This window comes from Chenopodium album, chromosome 5, assembly GCF_948465745.1.
Source record: "Chenopodium album chromosome 5, dcCheAlbu1.1, whole genome shotgun sequence".
NCBI lineage: Eukaryota > Viridiplantae > Streptophyta > Magnoliopsida > Caryophyllales > Amaranthaceae > Chenopodium > Chenopodium album.
In genome coordinates, this window is record NC_137838.1 from 72946953 (window position 1) to 72963451 (window position 16499).

A 16499-nucleotide genomic window follows, 5' to 3' on the forward strand; every position below is an offset into this window, starting at 1 on the left:
AAATAATTATGTATTCTATATTTAAATATTTACCTTTAAAGAAAACATTTATTAAAAAAATAATTAGCAGTTAGCACATTTGGTAATGATTATTGATTGAGATAATATAGGGAAAAAATGTCAAAGAATTTATATGAGTTTAATGCATGCCCAAATAATTAACTACGAGAAAGAAAATAATTAACTAATTCAAAATCAGAATAAAATTTAATGCTCCAAATTTATTTATTTATTTATTTTTTTTGGTGAACAATACTCCATAATTTAATATACTCCGTACAATTGTGAAGATAAGTTTTTACTACTTTTACATAATTTGTTACCTTGGCAGGAAGTATAAAATCTCGTCAAAAAAAAAAAAAAAAAAAAAAAAAAAAAAAGTATATGTCAAATGCAATTCACACAAAATTATTGCATAATAATTTGCTGCCTTTAATTAAGGCTCTAAGTGTACAAACTTTTCTACTTGATAAAACCGATTTGTTTCAAGTTACTTCACATAGCATTACAATTTAACCTAAAGCTTTAGAATATCTTTCAATGGTCAATTAACACTTTTTTTTTTTTTTTTTTTTTTTTTTTTTTGTTTGTGTGTTCCACCTGATTCGGGGATCAGTTCTTAGTGATTAGGTTTCAGTCCCCTTCCAATTGTTGTTGTAGGGGATCGAACACGAATCCTCTTTACCAACTGTTGTCTCAATCATCACTACACCAACACTCAATTAATGTCAATTACCGTATTTAGTAAAATATTAAAAGTTGATACTCAAAGCTCACAATCGAGTCTTGTCTACAACGTAACACATCCTTCGAGACTGCCTATTAGACTAAACAATGTATGTACGAACAAGTAAACAACAAAACTCTTTTATTTATTCCTCTAAAACTAGAACCTTTTTACTACGTATTTCTTGTTTTTGGAAGGGCTAACCATATTATCGAAGTAATGAAGTAATGGTGAACTAAGCTCCTTTTACTTTTTTACTTCTTTACCAACTTTTAGCAGCATGCGATCACATTCTTCAAAATAAGGCTTAAATTAACCACCAAAATAGGTGGCAATATAATATTATTATAATATAAAGTATAATTCATCCACAATTAATTAGTAACTTTAACGACCTTTTTCTAATATGCCATACTCCTGAATCATTTGGTTGTTGATCACTTTATCACTTCTATTAATTAGTCCCACATTGTAAAAATTGACTCTTTTGAGAAACATACAGTTCACAGTCGTTTTAAGAGCTTGCATGTTCACATGTCCTTTGTGGTCTTAATTTCACTCCAAGCTTATAGAATACCGACACAATTAAAAATCCACTTCCACCTAGCTTAGTCATGCAAAAACGGAAAACACGAAAAAATTTCTAGAAGATACACATTGTCACACCGAGCTCATGTTACCAGTGAGGTTTTGATCTAGTGATTAAAATTGAAGGTCTATATATGTCATAGGTTAAACTCGTACCTTTTTCGGCTATTATCATTCGAATAATAAAAAATAAAACATTAGACTTGTGCGATTGCATATTATAGATGATCGTAAAGATCCTCAAAGTGACAACGAGGTGAATAAGTGAGAGTGAAAGGCAAATAGACAAGTACCTTAAGTAGTAGGCCGTCGGTCCAAACTAAAAATTGTAAAATTGCTTCCTCAATTATAGTATTAAAAACTCCAAATTCTTTATTAAATTTGGATCTTGTTTCACAATTAGGGTACTTGTCAGTCTTCACTAGCCGTAATTGTATTAAAATTAGTTGGATCCTTTCTTGTCATTGGAAATGAGTGTGTCAAAGTGTCATGACTCATGTTCTTTTACTTCTAAACAATTTTAACATGATAAACATACTAACTCTACTTTGTAAATACATTAAATTAAATTAAAACAAGCAAAACAAAAACAATAATTACCAAACTCTACTAACATAAAATCAACTAACCTGAGAAAAGTTAGAACCAACAGAATTTGTCTGATTTATTTTATATTACTACTATTAATTAATATAATTAGATACTCATAATAAAATATGCTCTCTTTTTCTTACACTAGTATTTATTCAGTACCCTAGAATTCATGGACCATATAATATAAAAACCATATATTATACGAGTAATTTTAATATAAAGTGAGTCTATAAAACTATTATTTTATCCCCAATTTTGGCCAGTTCGTTATTGACTTGCCTAAGCATAAATACAACCTTTGCCAAAACACACCCAAACAGAACTGAATGGCAGGCAGAACATTGAGGTACACAAATTTCACACCAATGTAGTAAAAACTTAATTATTCAACCACAAACTAAATGTAATTATTCCATATTTCCAAAATTGTTTCCATTTTTTATGAACAGAATTTGCACATTATCAACTAAAATCAGAAAAATAAAACTTAGATTTATTCTCCTATGTATTTTTTTTTTTTTTTTTTTCACCCAATTTACTTGCACTATTTTTACTAGTAAAACTAACTATTATTGACTAACCAAACAATCATTATAAACAGAAGAATATAATTTATGAGATGCACAAATTTCTTTCATAACCACCTCATCAATATCTAAACTACCACTTTCACCACTACTATGCCCACGTTGCACCACACTGAAGTAGTCGGACAACCTTAGGTAACTCGAACTTGCCGAGTCGACCGAGTTAAACCCGCCGAGTGAACTCAACTCGGCGAGTGACTCGGTCGGTGTGATCAAATTTATGTTCTTTAGAAGGTGCCCACTGTGAACGAGTTGGTTCACGAGTCCCGACTCGGTAACCGAGTTTCGCCCCTTCCCCTTGTGCTCTATCACACCCCGCACGATTTTGGTCAGTGCCGCGGTTGCGAACCGACGCACCCCGCGGCTCCCACCGACAATCACGGCGGGGTTAAATTGAGGTTTGGAGTTCGAATCCCGCGACTTTCCCGAGTTCCTCTTGCTATGATGATGCCCCCGAGTCGGCTCGGTATCGAGGTTCGACCACATAAACAACGACTCGGAGCTCCGGTTCCTCACCCGACTAAACGGGTCGGAAAGAATCAATGTATCCCTGATATCAACTAGCAACATATGCTTAAACTGTCGGCGGACTCGTCCCAGCAACATAGGATAACTCGCCCACCTCCTCAAACTCATTGGCACATGATCCAAGAAACCCGAAAGCGTATCTTCCGGGTCAAGCTCACTCGCCTCAAACCCGACCACTGACCCGTAACTCGACCGGGTCAACTCACCTTCACTCGAGTTCCCTCTCTTCTTCCCCCAAATGGGCTCTTTTTCCCCTTCTCCAATTTCCCTCTTCGCCAAATACCGACTAAACCCGCTTCCCAACTCGGTGAACCTCCCGAGCTCACCGCCAATTCGAGCAAGTTGAACAAATGAGTCACATTCGAACCTAACCAATGCTCCGAACCTCGCCGCGGCCGACGGCGAGGCGTAGATTAAAACAAAGTCAGCCCGAGATAATAGACCAGAGTGGTGAATCAAAACACGAATAAATGTCCGTAACTCCTTTTCAGAAGTATTTTCAGATACATGGCCAACAACCAAATCAGTCATACTTTTACTCCCTCTTAAATACAGAGCACCCATACCTTGTAAAGCAGGATTCGCAGCATCAATGCGGGTGAAATTACTCTCACTGCCCTTCAATTTACTCGAAAACATGCTCAAAACCTTGAATCTTTGATGGGTATTTTCGTGATTGTTATTATTTTGTTTCAGAAATCTTCGAGAAGATGGGTAATTGTTCTTCATAACAGAGGTGGGTTCGAAGGTTGAAAGAGTGAATAATAAAATAGTTGTGAAAACTAAAATCCCACAAATTGATAAAGTAGATTGTGTTTTTGAAACGAGTAAATTAGTGTTTGATTTTGAAGAGAATGAAATCGAAGATTTCTTCTTACCAAAGAAATTGGGTTGTTCGTGAGAATTATTGTTATTATTATTATTATCTGGGTGATGATGAAAAAGGATGAGCAAGAATCCCATTCCCCAACCTTCATTGTTGCTGCTGCTGCTATTTTTATCACCATTGGATTTTGCAGAAAAAACCATTAGAATTAACCCAGAAAATAATAATTAAAATGTCACAAATTTTTTTTTTTTTAATCGATAAAAAAAAAAAAAAGAATGAGCACAATCTTTAACTTTAATAAAATGAATGAAGGAATGAAGTCTCTCTTTGATGTGGTGCAATGGCTGCTGGGAAAGTGAGGGAGGAGAGGAGAGAGAAAGAGAGGGAATGAAGAAGGAAAGAATGGAGGGAGTCGATGTTGGTAGAGTATTAATGAGATTTGGGTGGTTCTTGGACAATGTGGAATCTATTTATATATGGCATCATTTTATTTTTTTTTTACTCCAATCAATATATTCAGTATCATACTATTACATATATTCATAACAAATAGCAATGTATCACATCATTTGGTGTCTAGACTCAGGACTTGCGGTGCGGTGAGGTGAGGTGAGGCCAGGCCGTGAGCCCGTGAGGCGCAAATTTTTGGCTGAGGTCGCGCTCAACCGAGGTTGTGCTATGAAAATGAACATTTACTTGTAAAAACTAAAATATTTACTAGAAAAGAAAAAAAAAATAAAAATCTTTATTTCTGAATAATGCATTATATAAAAATGAACATTCATAATATAAAAGTAAAATAAAGAAACTATGAAACTGAAAAGAAAAAAAAATGATATTATACATTTAGGGCCTGTTCTCTTACGTTGAAATTCTGTTCATTTCAGTTCAGCTCAATTCAGTTCAGTTCAGTTCAGTTCAGCTCCTAATTTCCTTCTCTTATAAAATATTCATTTCAGTTCAGCTCAGCTCGGCTCAGTTCAGTTCAGTTCAGTCAATGAGAACAGGCCCTTAGTATTATATAACTGAATATTTCAATTGTAAATAAAAAGGAACATACAATATTATTATTGCTTATTCATTGACATTTTTTAAGCTTTAAGTTTTTTTTTTTTTTTTTTTTTTTTTAAAAAAAAAAAAAAAAAAAAAAAAAAAAAACAATTATAAGCTTTAAGTTAAATACCTTGATTTTGTTCAATTCTCTTGAATGGATATCTTGCAATTGAGCTATATGATTTAATACCAATTAAATAAATCAACGATATATATATATATTTTTTAATAATGAACAAAATGCTAATGTCTAACATTAGTAATGCTAATGTTAATTAAACATCCTTTATTATAAAAACGAACATTTTATACAACTGAGCAAACATAAAAATTTGTATTAATTAAAAAACTAAAATGAACATTTATTTTTATAAGAATGAATATCGTACAGCATGAAAATAAACATTTATTTTATAAAAATGAACGTCATATTGTATGAAAAATGAACATTTGATTATTGAGAAATACAAAATCATTGTAAAATATGTCTAGTTAGAAAAAAAAAAAAAAAAAAAAACATTTTTGTTATGGCAAATGTTCAGTTTTGGCGGCGACCTTAGCCATCAAATAAACTGCTTGTGAGGGACCGTGCTGTAAAAAAAAATTACTCGTATTACGCTATATTATCATCTTATTATTAAATTTTAATTATTTCTTGTTAAATTGACCTGCCTCCCTCTTCTCTTTTTTCTCTCTTCTCTCTCCTCTCTTTAGGGTTTCAATTTTCTTGGCCGTTTAGGCCGGAAATAGTCTAATTTCATCGGAAATTAGACTATTTCCGACCCTTTTCTTCAATTTAATTTGCTTTTTTGTTATTTGATTTGTTTTGCTTTATTTTGTTCTCTCCGTTTGTGAGAGTCTGTCCCAATTTTTTTTGGGTTTTTTCCCAATTTTGGGATTTTGATTCTCATATATGGATGAGAATTTTATTTTTAGGGTTTTAATAATAATTGAGAAGGTGATTTGGATTCATATGGGTTTAGGGTTCGTCATCAACTCTACGATCAAAACATCAGCGCAGATTGCGAAGGTCTCTATTTGGAAAGATGCAAAGACATCGAAAATCACTACTCGCTTCAAGTTTGAAGCGGTGGAGTGTGAGCTATGCCCGATATGCAAAATAGTTATGATTTTGATTGTAAAAGTTATGTTATTTTCTCTAGATCTATGGTTTACAAATCTTTATTATTGTTGTAGATGCCGTATGACTTTTTATTAATGATAATATTCTTCTTCTTGTCAAAAAAAAAAAAAAATCATCTTATTATTTTAGCCTCCATGTCATGCACGATAATTCTTATTTTTTTAAAAAAAATATTAACTATATTTAACAAATAAATTTGATAAAACATACACACTTAATTATATTTTCATAATCGATAGTTCCATACATAGTGGTAAATTCTCAAATTGAAAATTGTCATTAATTATTTGAATGTATATTTAATATTTAAATTGAAATTATATATATATAGAGTGATGTTTTAAATTTATTTCTTTAATACGGAGTATTAGTTGTATGTGTGAATCAATTTTATTTACTCCGTACTTTAGTCAAAATCTTATAATACTCCATTTAAAAGAATATTAAAAAAAAATTGAAATAATATTTTAGGTAAATGTGTATGGAATTATTAAAACACTAACTAAAAGGAATACATTTATTATAGAGATAATATAAAAAGATTTGGAATAATATTATTTTAGTGGTATCTAATACTCGTAACTACGTACATACTCCCTCCGTTTTTAAATATTTGCTCTATATTTCATTTTTAGCCTTTTTAAAAATACTTTCTCCATTTTCTTATTCGGAAAGCTTTTACAATATTTAATTCATTTCTCTTAACTAGTGGACTCAACATAAATTTTATTTTACTAATTTCATATTCTCTCTACTCCAATTTTCTCAAATCAACTATTTTTGCTTTTTGCAATTTTTTTTTTATTCTTCCACCTACTCCAATACCACATATTTTACTACTTTCTCTAATTTCTCCTAAAACTCTTCACATAGAGAAATGGAGTAAGTATTTAAAATGAAGGGGGCATTACAGGGTACTAAAATAGAGTATGTTAATGTCATCATTGTTCACATGTCACCTCTCATGTCTAATACATTGAATTTAAATATTTTTGTACAAGGCACATAATTCTTATTTATTTCTATGTATATAGCCAATATTTTATTTTTTTTTTGAAATGTACAAATTACAAAAATAGGTTTTGTTTAAAAATCGTGCAGTGCATCGCATGGGTCTTAACCTAGTATTATTACATTAAAGCAATGATTAAACTTAGAGCTAGTTATACAAATATTCCAAAAAATAAAGATTTTAACCAAAATGGAAGATGAAGTTTTGGAGGGGAAAAACGACATCGGGATGTCACACGTGTCACTGTCGGTAGTGTCTGTTTCAGTATTAAGTTATTGATGATTATTCGTAGTACTTCGTATTAATAAACATAACTAGTGAGTAGCTTTGCCCCTGGTTGCTATTGTTGTAGACATGCAATCCATAATTTTTTTAAAGCCTTTTTAAACTAAAATTGTTATTGTCAAACAAATATTGAGTTATTCATTTTTTTTTTTTTCTTTGAATTGAACCTTATGATTTGCGGTTATATAAATTTTGTATACATGTAAATAACATAGTTGATAGTGGCTTAGATGGTTAAATAACCATTTTTGTTGTACGAGGTTGAAGGTTCGAATCTCCTTATCCATAGTATATAATTAAATTAATAAGTTTTCGTTAAATGCGGGCCTTAATTATTGAGTTATATATATATACTAGTTTTTATGCCCGGGCGATGCCCAGATTATTGATAAAGTTTCAGTGTTAACCATTTACTTGAATGCTAATTATGGTCTAATAATTAAACCCTTTTTAATAATGTAGGATATTTAATTTAGACATATGATGTTATATCACTTATTTAATTAAATAACAGTGTGTTTTTTGTAATTTTTGTTTGTGAATAGATATCTATGTTATTATTGACTTAAAATTATTTTTATTGAATTTAATTTTTTTAGGACATAAAACACTTTTTTTGCGAGAAACTATTTAATAAAAAAAGGGTTTTTCTAAGCTATACCCCTAGGGTATTCGAGTTTCTAAGGTGTACCCATGTTTTTTCAAGTTTCTAAGCTGTGCCCTTCAACTCCTTATCAATACTAAAATGTACCCTTATTAGTTGTTTAAAAGTTATTTGAGAGTGTGATTTCGTGGCTTCAGTTTCCATTATTAGGGTTGCGGTGGCTAAGATTTTCTTTCTCCTACCATTTCCTTACCTTTTATCATCTTTCTATTAAATTTATAGTTAACTTTAGGTGACGTGGAAGTCCCAAGGAGGGTACCATTCATTAATGGTAGTGAGTTGAGGGGCACAACTTAGAAACTTGAAAAAGCATGGGTACACCTTAGAAACTCGAATACCTTAGGGGTATAGCTTAGAAAAACCCTAAAAAAAATGTTGTGAGAAACTACCTTATAAAAGGGTAAATGTTGTAAGAGACTACCATTGGTCGGAAAGTCATTGTTGACTTTCATTTTCCGGCATTGACTTCATCATGAGCCAATCACGGGACTTTTAATTCGCCCTTTCCCTTTTTTTTTTTCTTAATTGGCACGTGACGTGGTTAACGGCGGAAAATAAAAGTCAACGATGAATTTTCGACCAAGGGTAGTCTCTTACGGCACTTACATACTCTTTTATAAGGTAGTTTCTTACAATATTTTTTTTATTAGGTAGTTTCTCGCAAAAAAAGTGTTTTATAAGGTAGTTTTTCACAAAACGTCCTTTTTTTTATACTAATTCTTTATTATTTTTAAAAATAAATTAAATATATTATAAATGGATTTTATTTTAAAAACTTTTTAAAATAATTTTATGATGGAAATATAATCGAGTTATAGAAGATGTATTAAAAGTTGCGATTAATTTTGTAGCTCCCAATTAAAACGTATCATATGATTTTTTTTTTATTATTTTTTTTAATTTATTGTGGTCTTAATCATAACACAATTTCTTGCCTTAATTTTTCCTATACAATATTGCCTTTGCATCCTTAAACCTATAAATACCCCCTTATGCTAGTCCAAAAATTCACATCAAAACCTCACAAATTCTATGCTCGTAATATGGAAAAAAAAAAAAAAAAAAAAAAAACCTTATCATTTAAGCGAGAATACATTTACCTAGGTGCTAGTAAATGCCACATCATTACAACTAAATTAAAACGGAGGTAATACAATTTTTTTTTTACGGGGTACATTAACGATGTACTATAATTTCTTCCATATATGATTTAGTATAAAAAGTAGGTTGGTCAATGACTTTAACCTAACGTTCTCACAATCAAAGTGACCTATGTATTGTAATGAGTCTAATGACATTGGATCGTCTTACAACTTTAAAATATGTAAATCCCAAGTTGAGTACTCCGTATCTTACAATTATACAATACAAGTATCAGTTGCTTCTTTTAATTTTGACAATATTTATTATACAGTTATAAAGAAAAATAAACAAATATAGTATGATATATCATTGAGTTTCAAAATGTATGGAACATTAAATTTTGACCTGGTGAAATGAAAAAATAATAACGGAATGCCAAAGTACAGTGGTCCTAGTAAAGAAGCGTGGACCATGAGTTTAAAACATTACTTAGTGGTGTATAGCCGAGTACGGAGTAGTTTGCAATATTGCATTTCCCCTCCTAACCGAAAGTTGCTAGGATATTTTTTAAAATTAATTTTATTTATTTAAATTTATATTATAATTAAAACTAACATATACCCTCTTTTGATAGAAGTTCGACCCACATTTTTTAAATGACACTTTTTATGTAAAATTATAAAATGTTACTATACTACAGGTTGTTCACATTTACTGAACGAAATTAAGCTGAAGTGAACAGGCCCTACCTCTGTTAAATATTATGTGCAACTTTGGGGTATTATTTACGAGATATAAAATATTCCAAAGTTGCACATAACATTTAACGGAGATAGTAATAAAAATTTACATTAAGACAAACTTAGCTAGATTTTTCATGTTCTCTGCCACATCAAGAGAAAAGGGAAGGCCAATTAGGTCAAGGGTGAAAAACAAGAAAGGTAAAAGGTATTCTAGTCGTTTTTGCAGGATCAAGAAGCGCAAGGGAACAACTTGGAGCAGCTTAGGGCTAGTTCAGGCGATGGATATCCCCAACCCCCTTATTTGTATTGCCAAGCAGTTCATGATGTCTGTTACCTCAATCCCCCCTTTTAGCTCTTGTATTAGTTTGTTTAAGAGGTTTAAATTTTCTCGTTGTTTTCTTGAGTCAGTTGGGAGGTAGCCTCCTTTTTAGACCGTTGTACAAAAAAAAAAAAAAAAAAGTTTTTTCTCTAATTTAACACATTAAATACGTTTTAATTTTTGACAACATGAATTATATGCAACTATGCATGTTTAGGGTAATTTTACCCCGCCACGTGGTCCAATCAGAGGATGACACGTGTCAGCCTCAAGATGGCCCAAAGTGGACCAATCCCTGCTTGACACGTGTCACTCTAGAAATTAAGGGAAAAGGCGGCCTTCAGGCCCAAATCCCGAGAAAGCCGCAAAGCGGCGCGGCCCACCAATGATTAGGGTTCAGTGACCTAACCAGGGGCATAATTCCCAAAGACCCTATAAATAGGGAGATGTCCCTCTTTTTGAGGGCACGTTTTACCATTTATTACACATTTTACTCTTTGATAGAGACATCCTGAGCTTGGAATCCGAGCAGATACCTACCTAAATTTCCGCACCTTTTTCTCCCTTCAAGTTTCTAACTTGTGCGTCGGAGGCGGAGCACCACCCAACTGGTGTCTCCGTTTGTTTTGCAGGTACAGCTCACCCCGGATCAGTCTTCGTGTTGTAACTCTCCCGAGGGACAAAAACACACAAAACATTTAGCGCCGTCTGTGGGGAGAGTACCTCGAAGATGGTTCAAGAGTCTGTACCACCCCCTAACCGTCTGGACGAAGACCCAGAAGTCTTTACAGACCATGAGGATGAAGATCCTCAAGTCGAAACCTTTACAGCCGAAGACGACTCTCTCAGAATCAAGCGCATCCGGCCCAGAGAGACTCTGGAGCGGGGTGCCTCCCAGGCGGGTGCAAGTAGACCCCCTGGGAAGCCGGAAGGGGAAACCCATGCGGCTGCTGGATCAGCGCCTGTCACCCGAGACGAGCTCATGAGATTCATGACAAGTTTCAAGGGTGAAATTAAAGAGCTGATCACCTAGAGCCGGGCTGGCCCAAGTAGAGGTCAGTCGGCCAAGAAGACTCCTCTGGAAAAGGGGAAGTCAGTCAAAGATCGGCAGCCCACTCCTCATCCAAAGGAGAAGGCAGCCGGGACCATTGATTGGTCCAAAATTCTTCTCCCCAAGGGGAATAACAATAACTCCCGCCGGAATCAACAACCGGTGAGAAGTAAGAAGTCATCTCTTGATGCCCGGGAGATCATCAACCGGAAGAGAAATCAGCAGCTGTCTGAGTCGGCTTCCACGTCGAACTTTCCTGACAGCTTTAACAATACCTCTGCCGGGAATGCATCTTCCTTGCATGAGAGTCAGACAGGCGGTAATACCGTCCATTCTGGCCCTCATATGATTGGAGCTGTACCGTATGTGCCTACTCAGGTCTACGGCCAGTATCCCCCTCATTTCATGCAGCCGGCCCTCTTTGGAGGTCAGGCGGCATATCCAAATGTCCAGCCATTGGACTGGCAACTTCGTCTGCTGCGCCTGGGTGAACAACCTTCTGCGTTCACCCGGGAGATAACCGAGGCGGCCCAGCCGACCAAGGTTAAGAATGTATTGGTTGGTACCTATGATGGTACCACCAATCCGGAAGACCACCTCATGGCTTACACCAACCTCATGTATCTGCAGGGGTTGGATGATGCCACTTGGTGTCGGTGCTTCCCGGCTACATTGAAGGGCATTGCCCAACAATGGTTTGGCAACTTGCCGGCCGGGTCCATCGATAGTTTCAGGAAGCTCGCCTTCCTGTTTGCTTCCAACTTCTCAATGAACATCCCTGCTAAGAAAACAAGCCTTGATTTGAGCACTGTTAAGCAGGGAGAGAGAGAAGGGCTGCGCTCCTATGTCAGGCGGTTCAATCTGATCAGAATTCAGATTCAAGGACTGTCTAACGAGGTAGCTTTTACAGACTTCTTCAAGGGTCTGAGAGACGGGTCGACCTTTAAGTTCGACCTAGTCAGAAAAGAGGCTTTCACCTTACATGCGGCCCTTAGGGAGGCGGAAAGTTACATTCAAGCTACCGACCTCTGCTCGCCTGGTAACCAGTCGGACTCCAAGAAGTCCGACAAACCGAAAGACAGCCGGTCTGCTCAGCCGGCCAAAAATAAAGAAGAGAGCAAGAAAAGAAAAGAAATCTGGGCGGTTAATGATTCTGACCAGCCGTCTCAGAAGAAAAAGAAAGAGTTTAAACCGTACGTCCCCAAGTACGAGTTTAATAAAGACTGCAACTCCATCCTCATGGAGGTAAAGGACCGGCTGTCCATTGAGAAGCCAAATCCTATGAAGAGTTCTGTCCAGTCACGGAACAAAAATAAATTCTGTCAGTTCCATGAGGAGGTCGGCCATGATACCAACGACTGCTTCAGTCTTCAGCGGGCGTTGGACCGTCTGGCTGACAAAGGGCTGTTGAAGTCCTACATTTCTAAGTCCCCAGCCGGGGCAAAAAAGAAAAACAAGGTTCAGTCCTCCAAGACTACCCCCAGCCTGCTAGTAGCTCATATACCGACAAGGAGCCGGTCTACACAATAGTAGGCGGGTTCTCCTGTGGTGGACCTACCATCCGGGGCACCAAAAGCCATCTTCGAAAGATGGACAAGGATGATGATGAGCAGGCGTCTGCAAGCACCTCCTTCCCAGACGTCTTGATCACTAGGAAGGACAGGGGCAACATCCTCCGTCCGCATGATGAACCGGTTGTCATTGAATGTAAGGTTGCCAACCAACTGGTTGGAAGAATCCTTATTGACACCGGCAGCTCATCAGACATCATCAGCCTCCGGTGCCTGCAAAAGCTGAAATACAATGTCAGCAGCATGCATCCGGTCACCCACCCCTTGGTTGGTTTTGGGGGTGGGATGGTCTACCCAGCCGGAAGAGTTGACTTACCCATCCGGCTGGGGGAGAAAGGCCAGGGACGACATATTGTCGTCAGATTCTTGGTCGTTGAGGAGTTGACAGCCTACAACATTATCCTTGGCCGGCCAACCCTCAACGTAGCCAAGGCAGTAATCATCCCGTCTCTGATGCTCATCAAATATGAGAGGGATGACGGCTCTGTTGGTTCCTTGAATGGGGATCAGAAGACGGCCCGGGAGTGCTATCTCTCAGCCGTCAGAGACACTGTGGCCCTAGGCGGTCAGGAACCAATTGACCTTGACAATGTCAAGGATGTCGATCCAGCACCTGCCCCACCAGCAGCCGGAAAGAAAAGAAAGGCACCTCTGCTGGTGGAGGTGAAGAAAGAGAAAAAATAGCAATCACTGACCGGTGAACGGTCAGATGAGCTCCGTCCCCAACCGGTTGGTGAAAGCATTGATCTCGTTCTGGATGAAAGCCGTTCGGAACGTACTGTAAAGGTTAGGACGGTTGCTCATGCTACTTTGGGTGCAGACTTGCACCTTCTGCTGAAGGAATTCAAAGACATTTTTGCCTTTGAAGTGGAAGAGATGCCAGGCGTCAGCTCGGATCTTGCGGTCCACAAGCTCGCCGTGGATCCTAAAAAGAAGCCCATCCGGCAAAAGAAAAGAAACCACGGTGAGGAAAGAAGTCAGGCGACAGCTGCCGAAGTCAAAAAGCTGCTAGACGCCAGGTTCATCCGGCCTTGTAATTTTCCCGACTGGGTGGCCAATGTGGTCCTTGTTAAGAAACCGAATGGGACCTGGCGCATGTGTGTTGATTACACAGACCTCAACAAGGCGTGTCCAAAGGACAGTTACCCGCTTCCAAAGATCGACAGTCTGGTCGATTCTACAGCCGGTCACGCCTTGATGAGCTTTATGGATGCCTACTCCGGCTTCCATCAGATATCTCTGTGGAAGAAAGATCAAGAGAAGACGACCTTCGTCACTGATCAGGGGTTATTCTGTTATACTGTGATGTCGTTTGGCTTGAAAAATGCGCCTGCCACTTTCCAACGGATGATTAATACGGTCTTCATTAATCAGATTGGGAGGAATGTGGAGGCGTACATTGATGACATGATAGTCAAATCCAAGCTACAGACGGATCACCTTGCTGATCTCCGAGAAACATTCACCACCCTCAGGCGGCATAAGGTTATGTTAAATCCTAAGAAATGCGTCTTTGGTGTTGAGTCTGGGAAGTTTCTCGGATTCCTGATTGATCAAAGGGGGATAGAGGCTAACCCTGAAAAGATACAGGCGGTGATAGACATGAAGTCACCCCGTTCTGTCAAGGAAGTGCAGAGACTCACCGGCTGTCTGGCCGCCTTGGGGAGGTTCCTCATCCGGTCAGGCGACAAGTGCCTCTACTTCTTCCAAGCAATCAGGAAGAAGACCAGATTTGAATGGGGGGATGATGCTGAGGCGGCATTCCAGAGGTTGAAAGAGCATTTACATTCTCTACCTAGGTTGGTCAGTCCTTTACCTAGGGAGACGTTGTACATGTACTTAGCCGTCTCAGATCATGCCCTCAGTGCCGTTCTCCTTGCTGAGCGAGACGGCGTGCAGCTCTCAGTTTACTTCATCAGCCATGTTCTTAAAAATGCTGAACTCCGGTATCCCATGGTTGAAAAATTTGGCCTTGCTCTGTATATGGCTTTCAAAAAATTGAAGCCCTACTTTCTGGCACATCCGGTAGTGATTTACACCGACCAGCCACTCAAGCGGCCAATGTCTACCTTGGACTCATCCGGGAGAATGTTGAAATGGGCTATTGAAATGCAAAGTCTTGAAATCACTTACGAACCAAGAAAGGCAGTGAAAGGTCAGGCGTTTGCCGACTTCATTGTTGAAATGACCCGTCCGGTGGCTCCGGATAATCTTGATCAGGTTTGGAAAGTGTATGTAGACGAGAGCTCTACAAAAAACGGCTGTGGTGCAGGCGTAATTTACGAGTCTCCTGAAGGGACATATTTGAGTATGCACTACGCTTCAAATTTCAAGCCTCTAACAATGAGGCGGAATATGAAGCCCTGCTAGCCGGCATTCGCATGTGTAAGGCGGCAGGGGCCATAAAAATTGACGCCTACTCTGATTCTCAATTGGTTGTTAGCCAGTATGAGGGAAGCTACGAGGCTACCCATCTGGCTATGATCAAATATCTTCAGGCAGTCAAAGAAGAGACCAAGGCACTTGAGGAATTCCGGCTGAATCAGGTGCCTAGGTCGGAAAACAATCAGGCGGATGCATTGTCAAAACTTGCGTCTTCCGCCTGCCATAATACGCCTCGGACAGTCTTTTGGGAAGTTCTTGAAAAGAGAAGCATCTATGAGGATCCCATTGGAATTCTGGACCGAAGCTCTACCTGGATGGATGGCATCCGGGCCTATCTTTCAGACGGTACACTTCCTGATTCGCCACAGGAAGTAGTCGTACTGAAAAAGCGAGCTGCAAGCTTCGAGTTGAAAAATGGAGAACTCTTCAAGGCGGGGTTTCTGAAGCCTTTGTTGAAGTGTGTCACCCCAGAAAAGGGGAAAGAAGTTCTCGAAGACTTGCACTCGGGATTCTGCGCCTCTCATATAGGCGGCAGGTCCCTAGCCGTCAGAGCCAGACGACATTATTTTTGGCCCACTCTTGAGGCAGACGCCAAGGAGTTGGTAAAGAAATGTGACAAGTGCAAAAAATTTGGCAAACTCATTCACCGTCCGGCTACTGATCTGACGGCCATCCACAGCCCAATCCCGTTTGCAAAATGGGGCATGGACATTCTAGGTCCTTACACGCCTGCTCCAGGCGGAAAGCGCTACATCTTGGTGGCTGTGGATTATTTCACCAAGTGGGTAGAAGCTGAGGCGGTTAAAAACATCAAAACCTCAGACGTGAAGTCCTTCATTTGGAAAAACATTATCACCCGGTATGGGGTACCTTTGTCTATGGTATTTGATAATGGTCCTCAGTTTGAGACGCCTCAGCTAAAAACTTGGTTGGGAGATCAGGGGATCTCAAGCTATTTTGCATCTGTTGGCCGGCCCCAAGCAAACGGCCAAGTTGGAGCCTTCAATAAACTCATCTCAGACGGCATTAAGAAGAAAATAGAAAGAGCTGGTGGCTTATGGGCAGAAGAGTTAATCCATGTCCTATGGGCCATCCGGACAACAGCAAAGGGGGCAACCGGTGAAACCCCATTTCTCATGGTTTACGGTGCTGAAGCCGTCTTGCCCATCGAACATTACGAGCCGACTCTCAGAGTCATGCTATATGATGAAGAGGCAAACTGGGAAGCAATGCGCTTAGCATTAGACTCACTCCCGGAGCGCAGGGGCAATGCCGCCTTGCGTCATGAGATTTACCGTCTGAGAATGACGAGAGCCTACAACAAAAAAGTACACAA

The 16499-nt window shown here is 38.2% G+C and overlaps 1 protein-coding gene across 1 annotated transcript; it reads right to left on the reverse strand.

The window, feature by feature from the left end:
- Nucleotides 1-2478: 2478 nt before the first annotated feature.
- LOC145633125 (uncharacterized) lies at nucleotides 2479-3753 on the reverse strand. Its single transcript, XM_081685410.1, has one exon. It carries the CDS (start codon nucleotides 3751-3753, stop codon nucleotides 2479-2481), a length of 1275 nt encoding a protein of 424 aa, XP_081541536.1.
- Between the last annotated feature and the right edge of the window lie 12746 nt (nucleotides 3754-16499).